Consider the following 21,520-nt stretch of genomic DNA (forward strand, 5'->3'; position numbering starts at 1 on the left):
TTGTAGAATGCCTCCGTGCTGCCCTTCCGCAGCTGTCTGGTATTCTGCAGCAGTTCTGATATACTGCACATACGTATGCTTACGCAGTACATCAGAGCTGTGGGTGGAAGCAATGGAGAAAGCAAGATCTCTGTTGCTTTTTACAGTGTCTTGCTATGTTAAAGGAGTTTAACATAGCGAGACAGCTTTAAAAAAAACAAGGGAGAATCTCTGTTGCTTTTTCTAAAGCTGTCTCGCTATGTTAAACCCATTTAACCTAGCAAGACAGCTTTAAATAAAGCAACAGAGAAAGGAAGATATCTGTTACTTTTTTTAAAGCTGTCTCGCTACGTTAAACTCCTTTAACACAGTGAGACGGTTTCTAAAAAGCAACGGAGATCTTTTGTTCTCACTTAAAAAAAAAAAAAAAAAAGACATACTAATGGAAAAAGTCCTGGCGACCGGACTGACACTGGCCATTTTTATATGGTAGTACGCATCCTGTAGATCCTATCGAGCATATCCAATTGTCTTTCCCTAAGAAGGGAAGTATAGACTGAAGCATGACCATCAGGAACTTCTCTTTCTTGACAGATCTGTTTAGTCTGCTGAGGTCCAATATAGGTCTCCAGTCCCCTGTCTTTTTTGGAACTAAAAAGAATCTGGAGTAAGTTCCGGATCCTATCTGGTCAGCTGGGATTGGTTGGATGACTCTTTCTTAGCAACGTTTGGACCTCTATTGTTGCTTGTTCCCTGTAACTGGGTGGACTGTCTGGGATTTTTGTTGTCAATGGAGGGGGAGTGGCAAAAGGAATGAAATATCTTCTGGAAACTATACTTTGTACCCAGTTGCAGTTTATTTTGAGCTAGGCATTTGGATACAAAGATAAGCGACCCCCAAATGCCTCCAGAGCAGGACATTCGGACCTCCTTTCAGGAGCGCTGGTAGGGCTTCCCAAAGAACTGGTCTCTGTCACCCTGGTTTTGCGGACCCCCTCTGCCACGATGGCGTCTTCCATTATTGACCCCTCCTCTGCCCCTGGAGGGGGGTTCACCATGTATGTCCAGAAAGGCTCCTTGGGCTTTTCGGAATCACATCTTTCCTATCTTTTGACCCCTGGGGTAGGGTCTGGTAGGGGTGGAAAAACAGACTCTTATGGCTGACAGAGTCTTTCTTTTCTGCTCACACCTGGTCAAGGTTTCCTTAACTTTGGGCCCGAAAAGGGATGAGCCATCAAAAGAGGTGTTGACAAAGGATGACTTAAAGGGCTCTGCGAAGGAACACAAGCACATCCAGGAATGTCTCCTCAGAGCAATTCCTGTACCCGCTGCCCATATCCCATCAGCTGCATATGAAATTAGATGCATGGACAAGTTCACTATGGAACTGAGGGTAGCAAACTGAGAGGTGACTGTCAGAAGCTCCTGCAGCTACTGTACGCTGAGAAGAGAGCATCTCCAAGCTCTTTTAGGAGATCTCTTTGCAATCTCATAAAATGAGTGACATAATTCAGTGAATGCAAGGCAAAAGTCGCTGAACTGTATGTGCGCTTCCTGTATCTATCCATGATCCTGGAATCCCTGTTAGGAGGATGGATAGAGGAAGTTTTCCTACATCTCCTTTTTGGTGGCTGCTGCCACCACCATGGCATCAACTGACACTCCCTTGCTAAGAAAAGACTTTTCCTGGGGGGGGGGGGGCAGAAATAAATTTATTGGGACTCCTAGGGACAGGATCCATGGTGTCCAGAGACTCGCACGCCCTTCGTGAGACCAGCTCCATGAGCTCATCGAAGGGCACAGACACGCAAGAGGTGGAGGGTTGAGATCCAAAAGCCTTCAGGAGAATGGCCTATCACTTAATTTATACATTTAAAAGAAACTTACATTTTTTTAAAAAACATACAATATTACTCAATTAAAACATATCATTATATTCTAAACATATGTAAAAATACACAATAAAGCTATATTAATAATATTAAAAATATAATCAAGCTAAAAATTAAATCAAGTGATAGGTCATTTTAAAAGTTAATTGTTAGTTTAAGATGTTAGGCTGGCTGTAGCATGTGATTTTGAATGACTCCCTATTTAAGTAATGTAAGAATACACTTGGTTGTATGTACTGATGAAGGGTGGTTAACCCGAAAGCTTTGCATTAAATTTTTGGCGTGAGTAATCAAGCTAAAATCTCCAGCACCTTCTTTGTCCAACCAGTGCTTCGTGTCCTTTCCCAAGTAGCTGACACACACACACACACACACACACACACACACACACAGACACTTCTGGGGAAGGCTGGCACAGGTTCTCCAGCTGTGCCCCCTTTTACCCTGACTATACGGTAGTAATTACTGCCACCACCCAAATAATATTTATCAGCTACTCAAAGGCCCTTAAAAGGGTGTCCAATTATTACTGTGCAATATTATTATTCAATTGGTGGATGCGACTAAACAGTCGAAGCTTATTTGGAGTGACCTGGACAGTAAACTCTATAAATATGCAATGTACTCCAGAGCTTAAACTATTTCTACACAAAACAGCCACAGTTACTAGGTTTTAAAATATTTAATAATAAATAAAACCACAAGACAATACGTTGTACTACACAGTGCTAGTCAAAGGAGTTCAGAGATCACACGGAAATACTTGAAATAAATCAGTTGTATAGTTCTAACATCACAAAAAAAAACAGTCTAATCTTTATAGTTCTAGCTATCTCTAAAAGAAAACACACTTCTAAAATAACTAGCAAGGCAGAGTGGTGTGAGTTGGATAGTCAAGGCAAAAATGCTTAATAATCTCTGGTTCTCACTGTTTAAATTGAAATTCCAGTTCTGCTAAACATTACATCATCTTTTACACCTTCCTGGTGTTCCCAGACTGACAGAAACTGCATTTACATTCTTTTACACTTAAAGCAATAAAGGACATTCCACATGTAAATTCTGGTCATTAACTTTAGCCTTAAAACAATAGGCAGGAAGCCTTCATCTAGCCGGACTGGAGCAGACTTGTAAAACATTAAAGGCAGTGATAAAAAAATAATTTTCATTTCAAAGGACCACCAAGAAATGCTTGACTTAGCTTTCTTTACAGCAGATGGCAATGTTGCCACATTGTTTTAAGTTCAACATTCATATTTACAAATGACAGAATTATCTGCACAATTCTATCTGGCTAGGCTGGCAGCCTTCACCCATCTCTTCCAGTCTTCACTCAGTCACTGGTTTGAATTAATTTCTCCTTAGGGTGCTTCTACAAGTGCTAATACTTCTACTACTGACTAGCAGCGATATTGGCTAATGCCATGGAAAATGGAGATTAATGTATGGCTTCTTGTGAGGTAGGTAGCTCCATACAGATTCCATAAGATGCTGAATTGTTCCTAGAGGAGATTCCATGGAAGGAATAAGCCAAAAGTTCTTTGCCCCAGTCTTCTTCTGCAAGCAATCCCTTTCATTTTGTTTTATTTTTCTACTGCAGGCAAATGTTTACCCCCTTTTTTAAGATGAAGGCAGATGAGTAGGATACAAAGCCTTTGGAAGACTTCCTAAGCCTGAGAATATCCTCAAAGATCAAGCATTAGGGGGGGGGGGTTACATTACCCAAGGCTTTTTCGGGTACAAGATAAAAAAAGAAATAAATCCACGGACAGACCAAAGCCAAAACAAGCCATTTAATTCAGGTACTAAAATGTCCTCCTCACCGTCGAGTGACGTTTAAAGACATGCAGGTAGGTGCATGCGTGAATGAGTGTGCCTTCTTTGAAGGTTGGACATCAGGCTGGCACCTCGGCACCATAAAAATCCACTGACAATAATAAGTGGACCAGAGTTCCATTGTGGAGACCCCTAACCGGGAAAAGCCTAAAGTCAAGAGTAAAAACACATCACACACAGGGTAAAAATCACGACTTAGCACTTTCACCTTCCTACAGGCATCATCAGAGTCATGTGTACACTGTAATTACCTTTCTTATACAGCCAACCCTAACAACTGAACAAACTTAACCCTGAAGGTACAATCCAAGTGTGCTCAAAATATATTCAAAAAATATATATAATGTACAAATAAAACATTTTACACATTTTAACCATTTCATATAGAAAGTAAAGTAAAAAAACAGAAGAAACAGATTTAATATGACAACAAAAAGCAAAAAAACATCTTATCATAAAGAACAACCTATGTGGTATCCAAATACCTAACAAACCTTCCTCTTTTGTTTTAAAATACTGGAAATCGAAATATATTTTGCTTTTTTATATTTTTTTAATATATTTTGAACTCACTTGGATTGTACCTTAAGGGTTAAGTTTGTTCATTTGTTAGTGTGACTTAATTAAGGGTTGGCTATATAAGGAAGGTAATTACAGTGTACACATGACTCTGATTATGCCTGTACGAAGGTGAAGTGCTAAGTCGTAATTTTACACTGTGTGTGATGTGTTTTTAGTACCTGAATTAAACGGTTCATTTTGGCTTTGGACTGTTCATGGATTTATGTATTTTTTACTGTTTTACTTGCACTTCTGGTTTTTCAGGTACAAGGTCCTTAGAATCTCCTTCAAAGGGAGAAAATGAGAGGAATGATGCACTCTTCGCCCAGCTCTAGGAAGTAGCAACCTGCAATCACTTGAGATAATCAGCAAATGAAAGGTAAAATGTCAACTAAGTGCATGTCTCAGGTGTGTTAGGTTGCATATCTTGAGGACACGTTCTGGGTCATAACAGGGCTATGATGGGTTGGTGCTAATCAGTGCTCTTTAATGGAGCACTCTCACATCAATGAAGATGAGACAACAAAAAAAGCATGTTCATCTAATGTCTGAGCAATGGTGGGGGGATCCAGCAGAAGTCTTGTCACTCCCTAATCAGTAAACATGTCTTAACTCAAGGCAAGGAAGGAAAGAGCAGTAGACTTCCTGATTCACGGTATGAACACAGAATCTTTACTGTGGAACTCTAGGTGCGTGGATGCTGTCATAGTCCAGATGCTTGATACACCCAAAGTGGGATAACATGGAAGCAGGTCTCTTGTTTCAGTATTCACCTGCAAGATCAATGCCTAACTAGTTGAGGGACAGTAGTGAATTGTGAGAAATTTGAAATCTCATGAATGTATTTTGAAGGATGATGATTTAATCAATATCTGGCCTCCAGCCACTGACTTCTGTATAAGTATTAAGCCTGTCCCAATCTGTGTCTATTAGAAAGGACCACCCAAGCTGGGCCTCTGTCTTACATGCCACTATCGTCCTTGTGGTGATATAGAACTTGACCTGCTCTCAGTGTCACTTATCTGTGGTTAAAGTGCTGACATTTGTAACATTCTACAACCTGCGTTCCACAGCAGTAAGGGCATTGTCAGTTGTCAATGTCACCTGTTAGCTAGTGACCAGTCAACCACAGAAATACTTTCAAATTTTAATAATCTTATACATCAAAATGCTAAACCTGCTATAACATACGTTAGGATCAAGATCTGTTCTTCACAAGCAGCATCTGGTCCATGCCTATAAACCCCTTCTCTCAAACTTCACTCTACTAACCAGTGCTTTGCAGTACTGGCCCCAAAACTATGATGGTCACTTCCTCCTGATTTAATTGATAACACAAAACTCCCTGTTCAAGCCATAGTTCAAGCAGTACTTGCTAAAACAGTTTGAATGTAACTGTCCATCTGAAAAACATGTTATATAAACAGCCATCTCCAAATGCATAGTACCTTTATCTCCAATATACCTGATCCATTTATATATATATATATATATATATATATATATATATATATATATATATGTACACACACACACTCAGTCATCCTAAACTGTGATTCATCTTACCACACCATTACTGCTCTACACCCACTACACATAATCTAACCTCTTCTTTCTTCATACTGTTCTCTATTAGCTTTCCTAACCCAACTACTGACCATATATCCAGCACTTCTACTGCTCCTGCTTTAGCTTCATTCCCCCTTTTCTATTCCACTTATGTAACTGTATATATACTTGTTTCTTACCCTTCTCTGTAAATATGTCAGACTGTCTATGCTTATTCATAAATGTAAATTTTTACTTGTATAATGTACATTGTTTTATTACATTATAATGTAAACCAGGCTGAGCCTGTAATGTTTAATCAATTTTCATACCCCTGTAAACAAATGTAGTTACATAAGCATAACAAAAATGTGTGCACTCAGTGAGCCCTACTAGTATGATGTTTGCTATCAACATATGCACTGAATGTGGAAGTTAAACAGGTTTTAGAAATGTGCAAAGATGGATTATTAGAGAAAATATCCAAAGTCAGTTACCAAATGTGCAAGACATTCAAAGTCAGATGTGTGTACACTATATTTAAAAATAAAGTGTTTTAAATCTATTTTACTTACGAATCAGAATCATCCGAATCTGAGTCATCACCATTTCCTTCCTCTCTCCATGCTTTATAGCGGTCAATTAGTTCTGTCAGGTAAGATGTTTTCTTGGCATTTTTTACAATAAATTTATGCTTTAGGAGCTCTTTGGCAGAAGGTCGCTGTGAGAATAATTAAATTAAATTTGTTAGGCTACAGTCATTTGGGTTATTAAAACAGTAAAGCCTTCATAGCAAAGAAAAAAAAAAGAGACAGTAATTCTACGCCATTCAGAGCAATGTAATGACCCTCAATAACCAAAACTAAAAAGACAAAGCAGTAGTCTAATGAACTGCATACTGTAAGCCATGAAAATGAAATGTAATGCTTTCTATAGTCCTGGGACGATCATTTGTTAACCTGCTTAAACATAATTACATAGTCACCTACACATTGTACAAATGCAGTGTTGTTTCTGAAACGATACTGATTTCCTATCATACCTACATCAGTGTATAAGGGCATACAAGAAAATAAAAGAAAAAAAGAAGTTAGGTACTCACTATAAAGTTCCATGTGAGTTGATCATCTTGCCTTCATTCTTACAGATGGGTTCCGGAGCCGATCCTCGGCTCTGAGTCAGCCTACTACAAAGCTCGAGGTCTTCAGACAGCTCGAGGCCAAGTCCCTATCCCATGATGCACCTGGAGTTACCTCAGATCTTATTTATTGCGTATAATACCATGTGTCATTCTATCACTCTAAGAGAAAGCCAAAGAAGGATTGAGTAACCAGGAAGAATCTAGTATCTCGGTTCTCACAAAACCCTGGAGGGGGTAGGAGGGTGGGAAGTAAGAATGAAGTCGAGATGAACAACTCACATGGAATGTTATGGCAAGTACATAACTTCTTTATGTGAAGTTGTTCTACCTCCCCATTCATTCTTACAGATGGGTAGTGGTGCCAAGCACCATCTTTCTCCAGTGGCTCACGGGAGTATGTTTTTCTGGACAGTAGACCCAAAGGAGGCCTTGTCAACCTTGTAATGAGTGATAAAGATATGAAGTCTTGACCAAGTGGCTGCTGCACAAATGTTGTCTATAGGAAGCCTAGCAGAAAAAGCAGAAGATGTGGACCTTGCTCTGGTAGAATGAGCCTTAATTTTGTGTTGTAAGGGGCATATTAGCAGCTGAATAAACAAATGTGATACAATCAGATAACAGTGTTGTTTTTGCCACTGGCATACCTTTTCTGGAATCTGAAAAGGAAACAAAAATCTGTTCTGATTTTCTGAACTCTTTTATTCTATCCAATAAAATCTGAGCTGTCTATGAACATCAAGCTTGTGCAGCATATACTCAAAGTTGTTGGTGTGTTTGGGAAAGAACACTGGCAAATCTATAACCTGGTTAAGGTTAGTTTCAGTACAAACTTTGGGCAAGAATGAAGGATTTGTTCGCAGGGAGAGACTGTCAGCATGGAAAATCAAATAAGGGGGCTTTATGGACACGGCCTGAAGCTCTGACTCTACGGGCAGAAGTGATGGCTACTAAAAAGATAGTCTTCCATGACAAGTATTTCAAATTGCATGAGGAAGCTGGTTCGAAAGGTGGGAGAATAACGCGTGAAAGTATAAAAGTTAGATTCCATGGGGTATAAGGGGATTTCACAGGTGGTCTGAGATGAAAAGCCCCTTTGAGAAAGGCTTTGGATAGTTTGTGTGACACTATGTTTAATCCTTCAAAGCCAAGGTGAAAATTAGAGATGGCGGCAAGTTGAACCCGAACTGTTGCTGCTGCAGCTCTTTTATTAAACAGCATAGTCAAGAACTCTAATATGGAGGCAATAGGGGCTTGGTAGGGATCAATGTTATTTTGAGAGGCCCATATAGAAAATCTTTTCCCATTAGCTAAGATATAGCTTCCTAGTAGAGGACTTATGAGAATATATCAGAATCTGCTGAGTTTCATTTGAGAGGTTATGGAACCTGGCTATATTGGGAATTGGAGCAGCCAAGCTGTCAATTTCAGGGACTGAAGAGATGGATGAAGATTCCCCGATGAATGCGTCAGAAGATCTGGCACTGTTTTCAGAATCCAAGGGTCTTCCAACTGATGAAGTTGAATGAAGGGGAACCAAATCTGACTAGGCCAATGAGGGGCTATTAGAATGATGGTCCTTCCCAGAGCTTTTGCTTTCTGTAATACTTTGGGTATCAAGGGAATTGGTGGGAATGCATAGAGGAGACCAGGAGGCCAATCATGTACGAGTGCGTCCCTTGAGGCTTCTCCCGGAGGGGGGATCAGGGCAAAGTAGCTTCTGAATTTCATGCTCATATGGTTGGCAAAAAGGTCACAGCAAGGCTGCCCCACCTGTGTAAAATTCTCTCCGCTACTTCTTTCTTGAGGGACCACTCGTGAGGCAACAAAATTGTTTTGCTCAGTGTGTCTGCTACCACATTGGATTTCCCTGGGATGTGCATTGCAAACAGGAAGCGCTGGGTGGATGTAGCCCACTGCCTTACTCTTAGGGCCTCACAACAAAGTGGGTAGGACCTTGTTCCTCCTTGTTTGTTCAAGTACCAGACCACTGACATGTTGTCCGTCTGAAATACAATTGTTCCCAGAGGAAGAAAATCCTGGAAGTACTGCAACGCTAAAAGTACCGCTCTCATCTCCAGGACATTGACATGCAGTTGTGTTTCCTGTTCGGTCCATGTGCCTTGGGCTGCTCTTCCCTGAAAATGCCCCCCCATCCTATCAGGGAAGCATCCGTGGTCACTGTGGCCGCTGGTGGAGGTATAATAAAGGGACGACCTATCGTTACATGAAGACAGGTCAACCACCACTGAAGATCCTTTTTGCATGTGTTTATGATCATTATGAGATGAGACATTGGGAGCGCTTGGTAAGACCATTGAGTGAATAACAGCCATTGCAGAATCTGCGTGTGCATGAGACCCAATGGTATAGCTAATATTGCAGCTTCCATCATGCCTAAAAAAATTTAGTTCTTCTGATGCTGGAGCCTTGTCTTTTGATATGATATTGTAAACCTGCTGAAAGTCTCAAAGTGGTGGTGGTGGTGGTGTCCAATTCTGCTCCGATAAAAACGGCAGGTTGCGATGGCGACAAGGCAGATTTTTCTGAATTTATTGTAACATCCAGATGACTGCAGAGAGAAAGAGGGGCTTCCCTGGCTTGTATAAGCTGATGCCTGGTGGTGGCAGTGAGGAGCCAATCGTCTAGGTACAGAAACACCTGGAATCCTAATTACCTCAGGTGAGCCATGACCACTGCAACACATTTGGTGAACACTCCGGGGGCTGTAGTGAGACCAAAGGGCAGGGCTCAAAACTGGTAATGATTAGCTCCCAGCCGGTAGCGCAGATGATCCCTGGATGGTCTGGCCATTTTTATATGGCAGTACACATCCTTGGGATCTATCAATGACACCCAATTGTCTTTTGCTAAGAAGGGTAGTATCGACTGAAGCGTGACCATCCAGAACTTCTCTTTCTTGACAGATCTGTTTAGTCTGCTGAGGTCCAAAAAAGGTCGCCAGTCCACTGTCTTTTTTGGAACTAAAAAGAATCTTGAGTAAGTTCCGGATCCTATCTGGTCTACTGGGACTGGTTGGATGACTCTTTCTTAGCAACGTCTGGACCTCTACTGTTGCCTGTTCCCTGTAACTGGGTGGAACGTCCGGGATTTTTATTATCAATGGAGGGGGTATGAAAGGAATGAAATATCCTCTGGAAACTATACTTTGTACCCAGTTGTCATTTATTTTGAGCCAGGCATCTGGATAAGAAGATAAGCGAGCCCCGACTACCTTCAGAGTAAGACAGTCGGGGCCTCCTTTCAGGCTCGCTGGTAGGGCTTCCCAAAGAACTGTTCTCTGTCGCCCTGGTTTTGCGGACCCCCTCTGCCACTAGGGCGGCGTCTTCCATTATTGCCCCCTCCTCTGCCCCTGGAGGGGAGTTCACCATGCGTGTCCTGAAAGACTCCTTGGGCTTTTTGGAACCACATCTTTAATCTCCCTCGACCCTTGGGGTAGCATCTGGCAGGGGTGGAAAAAACGACTCCGACGGCAGACAGTCTTTCCTTCCTGTTCATATCTGGTCAAAGTTTCCTTAACTTTGGGCCTGAAAAGGGACGAGCCATCAAAAGGGGTGTTGATAAAGGATAACTTAAAGGGCTCCGCAAAGGAACACAAGTGCATCCAGATGCGTCTCCTACGAGCAATCCCTGTAACCGCTGCTCTACTCGTTCCATCAGCTGCATATGAAATGAGAAACATGGACGAGTTCACTACGGAACTGAAGGTAGCAAGCTGGGAGGCAACTTTGTCTGAAGCTCCTGCAGCTTCTGTACCCTGAAGACCATCTCCAAGCTCTTTTAGGAGATCTCTTTGCAGTCTCGTAAAATGAGTGAGATAGTTCAGTGAACGCAGGGTAAAAGTCACTGAACTGTACGTGCATTTCCTGTATCTATCCATGATCCTAAAACCTGTGTTAGGAGGATGGATAGAGGAAGAAGTTTCCGACATCTCCTTTTTGGTGGCTGCCGCCACCACCATGGCATCAACTGGCACTCCCTTGGTAAGAAAAGACTTTTCCTGGGGGGCCAAAATAAATTAGGCATTCTGAGGACAGGCTCCATGGTGTCCAGAGACTCCCACGCCCTTCGTGAGACCAGCTCCATGAGCTCATTGAAGGGTGGAGACACACAAGAGGTGGAGGGTTGAGACCTGAAAGCCTTCAGGAAAACAGACTTGCCTTCAGTACGGTTGGTAGACTGCCAGTCACCCCTCTACCTAAGGATTTCTAATATCTCGGCAAATGAGATATCCTCAGAAGGGGACTGTGGGGACCCCTCTGATTCATCCAAGTCGGTATCGAATGTGAGAGACTCCTGCGGGGAGTCTAAGTGTTTCCTCTTACAGATTCTCTTCATGGGTACCTCATCAGTGGGAACTTCTGGTGAGGTCTCGGAAGAGCAGGGGTCACCCATTAGGGCTTCCTGAGGCTCTGGGTCTCTACGCTTACAAAGGATGTGTGAAGCAGAAGCGGACACAGGCACTTTTGGGGAGGAGGTAGCTGGACCTGACGTTGTAGATGTCTTAGGAGACAACTCTCCTCATGGCTTCGAAGGCACCTCTGCTCGAATGAGAAGGGACCGATGGATCAGAGGAAACCATCGATCCCCCCTGGCACCGGGACAGTAGGTTTCGAACCAGAGGTAGGAGGCAAGCTCATCCGAGCCGAAGCCCTGAGAGGCAAAGTCAGAACCGACAAGTCAGTCCAACTATCCTCCCCAGATCCGACTGGAAAGTGTCGGCTCCTAGACTCCTCGATCGGCACTGCGGACGTCCGAGTAAACCGGACAGATGACACGAACAGGAGGAGGCTCTGAAGGCTCAATGATCATCAAGTCCGACTCCTTCAGCTCTGAAGGAACGGTACGGCTCAGAGAAGGAAAAAAGTAGATGGCAATGCAGTCTATGGTTCCAAAACCGCAAGGGTTGGAGCCAATAAAAATTTTGCAAACGCCAGTGCCTGTAACAACTTCTGCACCACACGATCCACATCCAAATCGGAAAGGCTTATCAAGGACTGATATGAATGGATGGATGGAGGCACTGATTGCAGGACTGGCGATTTAGGTACCTCGGATACCGGTTCCAGGACTGGGGACCAGTAAAGAAAAGAAAAGACAAGACGCTTGGCTCCAAGGGCTGTGGAGCAGACGTCAATTTTTTTTTTTTTTTTTTTATTTGGAAGGATTTACTAGACCTGTCCTGGTCACACAAAGTTTACTGAAATGACTGTTTGACTAGTCCTCTATCAATTAGCTTTCTCTTTCTCTCCTGAAAAACCCTGGAAGAGAAGGAATGACAAATGGAGCAGCTTTCTTGAAGGTGCAAGGCTCCCAAACAATATACACAGTTGACATGGCTATCTGTAATGGACATTTTATATCCACATTTTGGACATTTTCTGAAACCTGACTTAGGATGTTTATCCCTATCCTGGTCAGCCATAATGAACAACACAGTATCAAGAGAAAAAACTACTGTAATATAATAAAGACACACCCAAAAACTATTTAAATAAGCCCTGACAAAAACTATGGGCTAAATAAGCTGTGACAAAGTATCACACACGCACACACACGCACACTAACTAGTTATCTAAGCACTCTAAATAGCTAAATATATCAAAAAACTATGAGAAATATGTCACTTATCAAAGGCGCACAAAGTACTATTTAAACTACACTAAATATAAAGGCCTAGAAAAAAAAAAACAAAGACCAAAAGCTAATTTTAAATATGAAAAGGCACACTAAAGAGAAGGAATACACACTATAAAGATTTAAAGGCTATAGAAGCTAAAAGCTAACTAAGTAGAGAAATAAAGTTATTTAGAAAAAGTTTGACAATAAACTTGTACTGGCCCGAGCTATGCTGAGGAACCTCGGATCTATTGCAGTGGCAAACTAGATCTGAGGCAACTCCAGGTGCATCATGGGATAGGGACTTGCCTCAAGCTGTCTGAAGATCTCGAGCTTTGTAGTAGGCTGACTTGGAGCTGAGGATCGGCTCCGAACCCAATCTGTAAGAATGAACGGTGAGACATAACTTCACATTGCATATTTTATCAACTTTATATGTATAGGTGTTTATAATAAAGCAATTTTCTGTTTTCAATAGGTTGCTAATGAGTGTAGTACAAACTAAATCCTTAACATATACACACTACACAATTGTACTATCTTGATTCATCAATAGGGGCAGGCTGCCACTGCAAGACTTTAACACACCATTTGAAATATTTCCATTTCCTGGTATGCTCTGGTCTTCTTCAGTGCTCATTTTGTTTTAAAGCAAGGGATATTAAGTATGGAATAAACTTCCAGAAATATCAGTAAAGAATGAAGTAAGTAGGCAATAGGACTAAGTACATAAAGGAAAAATAAACCAGAGACTTTACTCACTCAAGAACAAAAGGAATTACTGCCTTTTTTGTCAAATTTCTTATGTTTTTTTTAGTGTTTAGCAAAAAAAAAATGCAACTAGTCCACCATGGTTAGATAAAATATACAAACTATTTAACAAAGTCATTATCCTCCCGTCATATAAACCCTTACTTGCATACTGTGGAAGCATGCTTACTTTTCAGCTTGTTGCACTGTCACATGCTAAATTGTCTATGCTCTAGTCTAGAACTAGCATATATATGATCATGTCACCAGTTTTCAGCTAGCCTGTAAAACACAAAAAATATTTTCTAAAGCAGTCCTAATGCCTAACGTACAATCACAATTATACAAGTATGTAGTACACTGCAGTTTGCTTGACACTATGCTGTTAAGATTCATTACAGAACCATTTCTCAAGGTGCCTGCATTCTGACTGGTAAAACACTTAATATCATTTATACTGACTCTCCATTGGTAGACTTCAAAATTCTACTGTTTAGTTCAGAGTGCCTCAAAATAAATGTGCCAGCTTTTCTGACAGGAATATTGTAAATAACTGTAAAACTACAAAAGGCAGATGCATACTTTAACAAATATATTATTCAGAGTGCCATCATCTTCAAGCTGAGTGATGCTTCATTTATCCATAGCTTTGGACATGTAACACCTGGCAATGAAACACCCAATTTTTAACATATGAACATGAAAAACAAGCACCCAGATGCCAGGATACTTACAGTATATTTTTCTTTTCAGTTCTTTCCAACTGCAAACAATCAATACACAAAAGATCATCTACCTACATAAAGAAAAGCACTTTAAGGCTTCGCTCCACCCATATTTATTTCCTGCCACCAAATGATTTCCCAAAAACAACTGAAGTCACATTAAACCACATTTGAACCAAGCAACGCTCCTTCAAATCCACTTATACATTCATAAAACGCATGAATGAATGAAAGTGCTCTTCCACACTTGAAATTAAAAAAAAAAAAAAACGCCAAAACCATACCTATCTATTTTGTAAACTAGTAAACAGAGTAGACTAGACTTCCCTATTCCCGGCAACATCTTCCAGTGTGTGATATGGTATCCCCAGACGTTCACAAGTACGCTAAGAGATACTATTCCTCCAATTTGGCCAAGGCTGCCTCAGGACTTCTTCTCAATGATGAACTAGAACCTTCTGTGAAATGCATCCAACCTCAAGTTTCTTAAACCATCGCAAATGACTTTCTCTCAACAAAGAGGAAGAGTGGCACTTCTTGGAGATAGTAAGGAGCTTGGCAACCCATACATATGTTAGAGAAACAAGAGTCCAGCTACCCTATGAGGAACTTCATTTATGGTATTGGTATCTATAACCCTATCTTTCTGATCACTAACCCAAGGTCATGATCAAAGCTAGAGTAATGAGAGTGTTGTCCTAAAACTTTGCTCTTTTCCCAAGAGAGCAGTCAGGTCCACTGTCTGCACCTATCTACCTCAGTCAGTTAACAGCCCAAGATACTTCAACATTTCAACCTCTGGTAACTGCCCCCTTAACCTGCAGACAGAAAGACTGTTTTCAGGGAAAAAAAATCATCTCAGATTTGCAGGTGCCAATTACCAACCCAGCTACTTAAAACTTAGCAGTGAATTGCTCTAATGAATGTTGGAGATTACAGTCATGCAAAACTAAGAGATCATCACTATCTACAAACAGCAGAGTTGCAACTCTGACATCCCCCAAAAATGGGTACATGTCACATCTGGGCTATGCTTTGATGTCTTGTCTATGGAAAATCATAAAAGTCCCTTGCCCACCTTGAAGTTATGGACTTACCCATCAAGAATATGGACACAATACTTAGTCCTCAAAACAAACAGAATGAATGGCACACACCTGGATTCCTGGGATCCTCTACTGTTGTAGTACTTCCTATAAGACACATGATGTGTTATATGCCTGTACCACATCCAAAAAACAAACTAGACAGCTGTAGTAAACTCCCATGTCCCCTCCAGTATGCATACAAGGACAAATAGGAGACAGACTGTTAAACACTAGGATGGCAACAACACTAATCCCCCAATCAAAAACTCTGCTACTGAATAAAGTCTCCTTTCCAGCACCCTGGGATACATTTCCCCAAGAAGGAAGAGAAGTGTTACCCCCGGAGTACCTTACTCTGCAATTCAGAGGTCTCATCTCAGCTTTCCATTCAGCACTGAAATGATGCATCAACCACAGCACACCAACAATTGTGTTTTGCTAGCAATTCTGAGGTTGCCTGAAAGTCAGTCTCAATGAAACCATGCACCATTTCAATTAATGGCATATGAAAACAACTGGAAAAATAGCACATACAGCACTCTGTTACATGAAAACCTGCTCATGTACAGAAGTGGGTAAGACTAGTATCTCTCATATGTGGCTTTGACACGTGATATAAATTGTCAAGTTCTAATACAGTGATTGTATATTAATATATCACACAAATTACCCTCTTCTTCCCTCTGTTGCCGTGACCTCAACGTACATTATAACAGTGGAGTAAGCTAGCCATTTTCCTGCTTGGAAAGGGGCAAATCAATTTTTATCATTCATTTTTTGTGCAATTAAAAGTAAATTCAACTGTGTGCCCAGAGATAGCACTATACTAGAATTCTTTATCGGTTATAGTCTCACTCTCATATATATGTACATGATCATACATTATATATATGTCCAAATTACCTCAGATCACGTTTGCAGAGAAAGTATAGATAACAGCTAGGGAAGCCTGAAGGGGAAGCCATATCTGTTATGCTTTACAGGTCACAATAATTTGAAGGTATATAATCTGTTCCACCAAAAAATCTTCAAAGGCCTGGGCATGGAGGTAGGGGAGTCAAGGATAAATGAAGATGGACAACACAGATGGAACGTTATGGTAAGTACATAACTTCCTTATCTGATGATGTCAATCTTCATTTTATCCTTGACATACAGGACAGATTAGACCTTGGGAGGACTCACAGACGGATATTCATGAGCACCACTGAAGCAAAGGATGCTCTTCGCCTAGACACCAATTCTAATTTTTAATGAGTAATGAAGGTATGGGGAGAAGCCCAAGCAGCTACTGCACATTTATCATCCATTGAAGTTCTGGATTGGTAAACTACTGAAGTGGCTACAGATCTTGTAGAATGGGCTTTAACATTCCTAGGCAAAGCAATTTTGTTCTTATCATAGATAAAGGAAATACAATCCTTTAGCCATTTGGCTAGAGTCACCTTGCCGACTGGCTTACCAAACCTTGCACTGGAAAAAGAGACAAATAATTGGTCAGATTTTCTCATGTCTTTTGTCCTGTGAAGATAGTAGTGTACTTGCCTGTGAACATCTAATAAATGCAAGAAATATTCACCTCTGTTAGAAATGTTTAGAAACAATACTGGTAAATTAATAGCTTGATTGATGTTAGACTCCGACTACCTTGGGTAGGAAGGAGGGGGTTTGTTTGTAAAGAAACTATCTTTGTGAAACACCAGATAAGGTGGCTTACATGACGAGGCCTGAATTTCTAAAATTCTTCTCGCAGAGGTTACAGCCACCAAAACCCATGTTTTCCATGCAAAAACTTCCAATCACACTCTGCCGAGGGTTCAAAGGGAGACTATATAATGGTTTGTAATACTAAATTCAGATCTGAAGGTGGTGTAGGGTCTTTGAAAGGAGGTTACAACAAAAGTGACCCTTTAAAATGGCTTACAAAGTCTATGAGAAACTAAAGAACATTCTTCCAACTCATTGTGGAAACTGGAAATTGCTGCTAGTTATATTCTGATGATAGAAGGGGAAGCTCCCACATTAAAATGAGAGGCCAAGTTGTCTAAAATAATTTCTATAGAAACAGAGAAAGGGTCAATATGTTTTTCACAAGCCGAAATAGTAAATCTCTTCCATTTAATAGAATATAGTTTATGGATGGAAGGTTAATGAGAAGATAGGAGGACGTGGCATACTTGGGAGAAAAGATTTACATGCCTGGCAACTAATGGAATTGGAGGAACCATACTGTTGGCATGAGGTTCAAAATGTCTGGGTGAACTAGTCTGGATGGGACAGAAGGTCCTGAATACAAGGTTATTGAATCAGATAAGGCCAAAGAAAGGGGAACCAGATCTGTCAAGGTCAAAAGAGGCCCTAAACATTAACCTGCCCAAGCAACAAGGACCTCCTAAGCTGAAACGCAAACACCAGTCACAAACAAAGTGAGACACAGCTCAACACCAGTGTGCCACCCAACAACAGACCCTAAGGCAAGAAAACGTACCCAACACTTTAGTCATAGGTGACTCTATAGTCAGGCAGACTGATGTCCCACTCACCAGTCTGAACAAGGAGAAAATTAGTGTCAGCTGCCTGTTGGGTGCCAGGATCCGCCACATAATGCATGCAATCAAGACACTCCATAACAAGTACAAATATGACTCTGTCATTGTCCATGTTGGTGTGAATGACTTGAGACGAACCACCCTGGACTACATGAAGAGAGACATGGAAGAGCTCTCAGATCATGTGGCCCAGGCAGGTATGACCCTAGCCCTGAGTAGCATCCTGCCTTCGCCCAGAATGATACCACAGTATAAGGACAAAACGATTGACTTCAACAACTAGCTAAACTTCTGGTGTCATTCTAAGGGGATCCAATACCTGTCTGCCTGGGACGACATGATCAACAAACCATGATGCTTTGCCAGAGATGGTCTGCACCTGTCGCCCCTGGGGATTCAGGTTACTGGCTAAAGCTCTTGCCAACCCTATAGTGTCTTTTTAGGCAAGTTTCAAAGGACAAAACCACCACCGTAACAGATACAAGCATGCAAAATCTGAAGGTAATGCTACTCAATGCTAGAAGTCTAAACCTCAAAATGCACTCTCTCGAGGCACTCCTAAAAATGGAGAACATTGATATTTGTGCAGTAACTGAGACCTGGTTGAAGGCTCCAGAGAGCACCACTGCAATACCAGGCTACAATTCTTACCACACTTTCCGGCCACCAAACCAAGACCGAAACACTAAAGGTGGTGGAGTGTCCATATTCACCAAGGATATTCACACCTCCAGGCTAGTTGCCTAACACAATGCATGTGAAATTCTCCAGGTGCAACACTAGGTAAGACTGCAGGTCAAACTGTAATATTGGATGTAAGAAGTTGAACGTAGGGGAAACTTATAGGAGTTTTAGGGTCCGGTTGCAGGAACATATTAGGGACATAAAATAGAGCGTCCCCTTGGGAGTCATTATTTGACAGCACAGAATTCTAACCCTGATTCTCTTAGGGATTGTGTCTTGGAAAAACTGCAAGTTGGCATAGGTGAATGTATGTCTTTAAAAAAAAAAAAAAAAAAAATCAAAAAAAGAAACTCTGCTGATTTTAAATTATGGTACTTTGGAGCCTCAGGGACTCAAAGAATGTAATTGGAAGTATGTGATTTGAAATGTATGCTTAATTGATTAATTGTTTTGTGCAATATGCTGTATATAAGCAAACAGTATTTTGTAGTATTTTTACTCTTGGAAGGCTGTGTAAGCAGACGCGCTAAGTGTTTCATTAAATTTGCTTACTTCTTGGATCGGTGGTCTTGGTGGTATTTTATTTTTTTTGTTTTTTTAAGTTGTATTTGCAATCCAAATTGTAGCTTGCTACAGATCCCCCACCATGCCCCAAGATTCTCACTACACCTTTCTAAACATACTGGAAAATATTAAGATACAACCAAACACCCTAATACTGGGTGATTTCAATTACCCTGCCATTAACTGGGAAAACTACTCTGGTACCCACACCTTTACCGAACGGTTCTTGGAATTCATAAATTCCAACGCCCTGGATCAACTAATCCATTGTCCCACCAGGGGCTCCAATATCCTAGACCTGGTCATTACCAACATGGGAGATAGATGCTCCACAGCACTGGTCACCCCCTCATTGGTCAGGTCTGACCATAAGCTAATCACCCTTGACATCCACATCCCACCCCCACTCCCAGTAAGGAAACCTCCATAAAAAAAAAAAAACTTTTCCAAAGCCAACTTCATGCTACTCAAGTCATAAGTGACAAACTTCATGACTCCCATGTCGACGGGAGCTGAAAGTTCGACTGCTGAATCCTACACTAAGGCACTGTATGAGCACATCTACTGGTGCATGAATCGTGCTATCCCAAATAGAACCAAGATGCTCTCCTCCAAAAAAAGGAAGCCAATCTGGTGGTCCCCTACCATAAACAAACTATACAACAGAAGGAAGAAACTGTTGCAGAAAAAGAGGAAAATTCTAGGATGCAAAAATCTCCCTTACCAGCCTCAGTAAGAAGTTAAGATCCCTTATAAAAATCCTTCAAAGCTACTTACAAAAATAAAATTGCTAAAGATTCCAAAGATAACCACAAGGCATTCTGTAGTTATGTCAAGAATCTAAATGGCAATGCTCAGATCTGCTCTGAGCTAGAACAGAATGGTATTAAATATACTGATCCCAAGGATATTGCCAATATCCTGGCAGATTGATTTAATGCCAGCTTCACCCCCCTCTCACCCCCTAAAGGGCCCATCTCAATACTAAAAGATTTTCAAATTCTGGTAATCACGGCCACACAGGTAGTAACAGCACTCTCCAAAGCTAAGAATACAGCATTCATGGGACAATATGACATCCCGGGCTGTGTACTCCATGAACTACAAAATGAACTTGCACCTCACCTAAGTGTCATGTCAAATCATAGCCTCACCTCAGGCTTCGTGCCCACTGAGTGGCGCACAGCTACAGTTATCCCACTCCACAAGGGGGGATCCACCTTTGATCCTGGGAACTACCGTCCCATCAGTCTGACAAGCCTGATATGCAAGAGAATGTAATGCATTATCATGGAACTTATAAAAAAAGACACTGGCAACCTTCAAATACTGGACCCCACCCAGTTTGAGTTTGTGAAGGGCCGATCTGGTCTCCTGACCCTGAGTGACTTCTTTGAATCAGTCTCCAGAGCTGTGGATGAGGGTAAGGCAGTCCACACAGCCTATATGGACCTCACCAAGGCCTTCGACACCATCCCCCACTCTGGAATCATAGATAAACTTAATAAATCCCTATATCACTCGATGGGTTGCCAACTGGCTTACTGACAGAACCCAGACATTAAAAGTAGCCGATTCCACATCCAGCTCCAGACAGGTGACAAGTGGAGTACCTCAGGGTTCAGTCCTGGGGACCGCTCTTGTTTGTCATCTACTTCTGACGTACAGGCCAACACTAAGGGACTCTGGCTAACAATGTTTGCAGATGACTGCAAACTCAGAGCCATTATTGAATCCCCAAATGATGTGGATATTCTACAAAAGGGCTTTACAGAAACAGATGCTTGGTGCCAGCACCATGGCCTCAAGCTTAACGCCAAGAAATGTATAGTTATCCCCTTTAGGAAAAACCATGTACCCATGAATTACCACATACATGGCAGTACACTAAACACTGAAAGTGTGATGAGAGACTTAAGGACACAGGTGGAAAGTGGTCTCACCTTCGATAACCTCATCACTAAGGGCTTTTCATCCAGAAAAAAGGAGGTCACTGTCCCACTGTACTCATCCCTCATTAGACCCATTATAGAGTACAACACCCCATTTGGTATGTACCTCACAAGACATCTGCAACAGCTGGAAAGTTCTCAGAAATACCTCACTAAAAGAATCAAAGGTCTTAAGCACATGCCCTATGCTGACCATCTAAAAAAATCCAGCTATACTCTGTGGAATATCATCTACTCAGAGGTGATCTCTGCTTAACATACAAGGCCATGTCAAACCCTGAGCTGATGGACATGCTCCACTTAAAGAAATCCCAATCCCCCAGAGCCACACGGTCCAGGGATCTAAACCTTGTCATCACAATGAACAAAACATGCTGGAAGGATAGGTTCCTGACCCAGAGACTCCCCATACTCTGGGACAGACTGCCCATACATGTCAAGCAGAGCGCCTCCTTGGCCCTCTTCAAAAGGAACCTTGACGATTGGATGGGAGATAGGAAATTCACCTCGGAGATCATGTCAGTCTCCCTGCTAAACAGGGTTCCAGGGAAGTAAATATTGTGGGAAGAAATATCTAGGGAATTGTTATGGCTAGGCTTGTATAGGCCCTAGGG

The 21,520-nt window shown here is 41.6% G+C and overlaps 1 protein-coding gene across 2 annotated transcripts in view; it reads right to left on the reverse strand.

The window, feature by feature from the left end:
* The window catches only part of LOC122789986 (serine/threonine-protein kinase 26-like), an 809,573-nt gene that overhangs the window by 304,653 nt on the left and 483,400 nt on the right, over positions 1-21,520 (reverse strand). For both annotated transcript variants that reach the window (XM_044057496.1, XM_044057497.1), the window contains one exon: positions 6,392-6,537. In XM_044057496.1, the coding sequence (XP_043913431.1) occupies positions 6,392-6,537 (146 nt within the window). The remainder of the gene's footprint in view (positions 1-6,391; positions 6,538-21,520) is intronic.

The sequence above is a fragment of the Protopterus annectens genome, chromosome 15.part0 (genome assembly GCF_019279795.1).
Source record: "Protopterus annectens isolate FY-2018-M chromosome 15.part0, PAN1.0, whole genome shotgun sequence".
Lineage (NCBI taxonomy): Eukaryota > Metazoa > Chordata > Ceratodontiformes > Protopteridae > Protopterus > Protopterus annectens.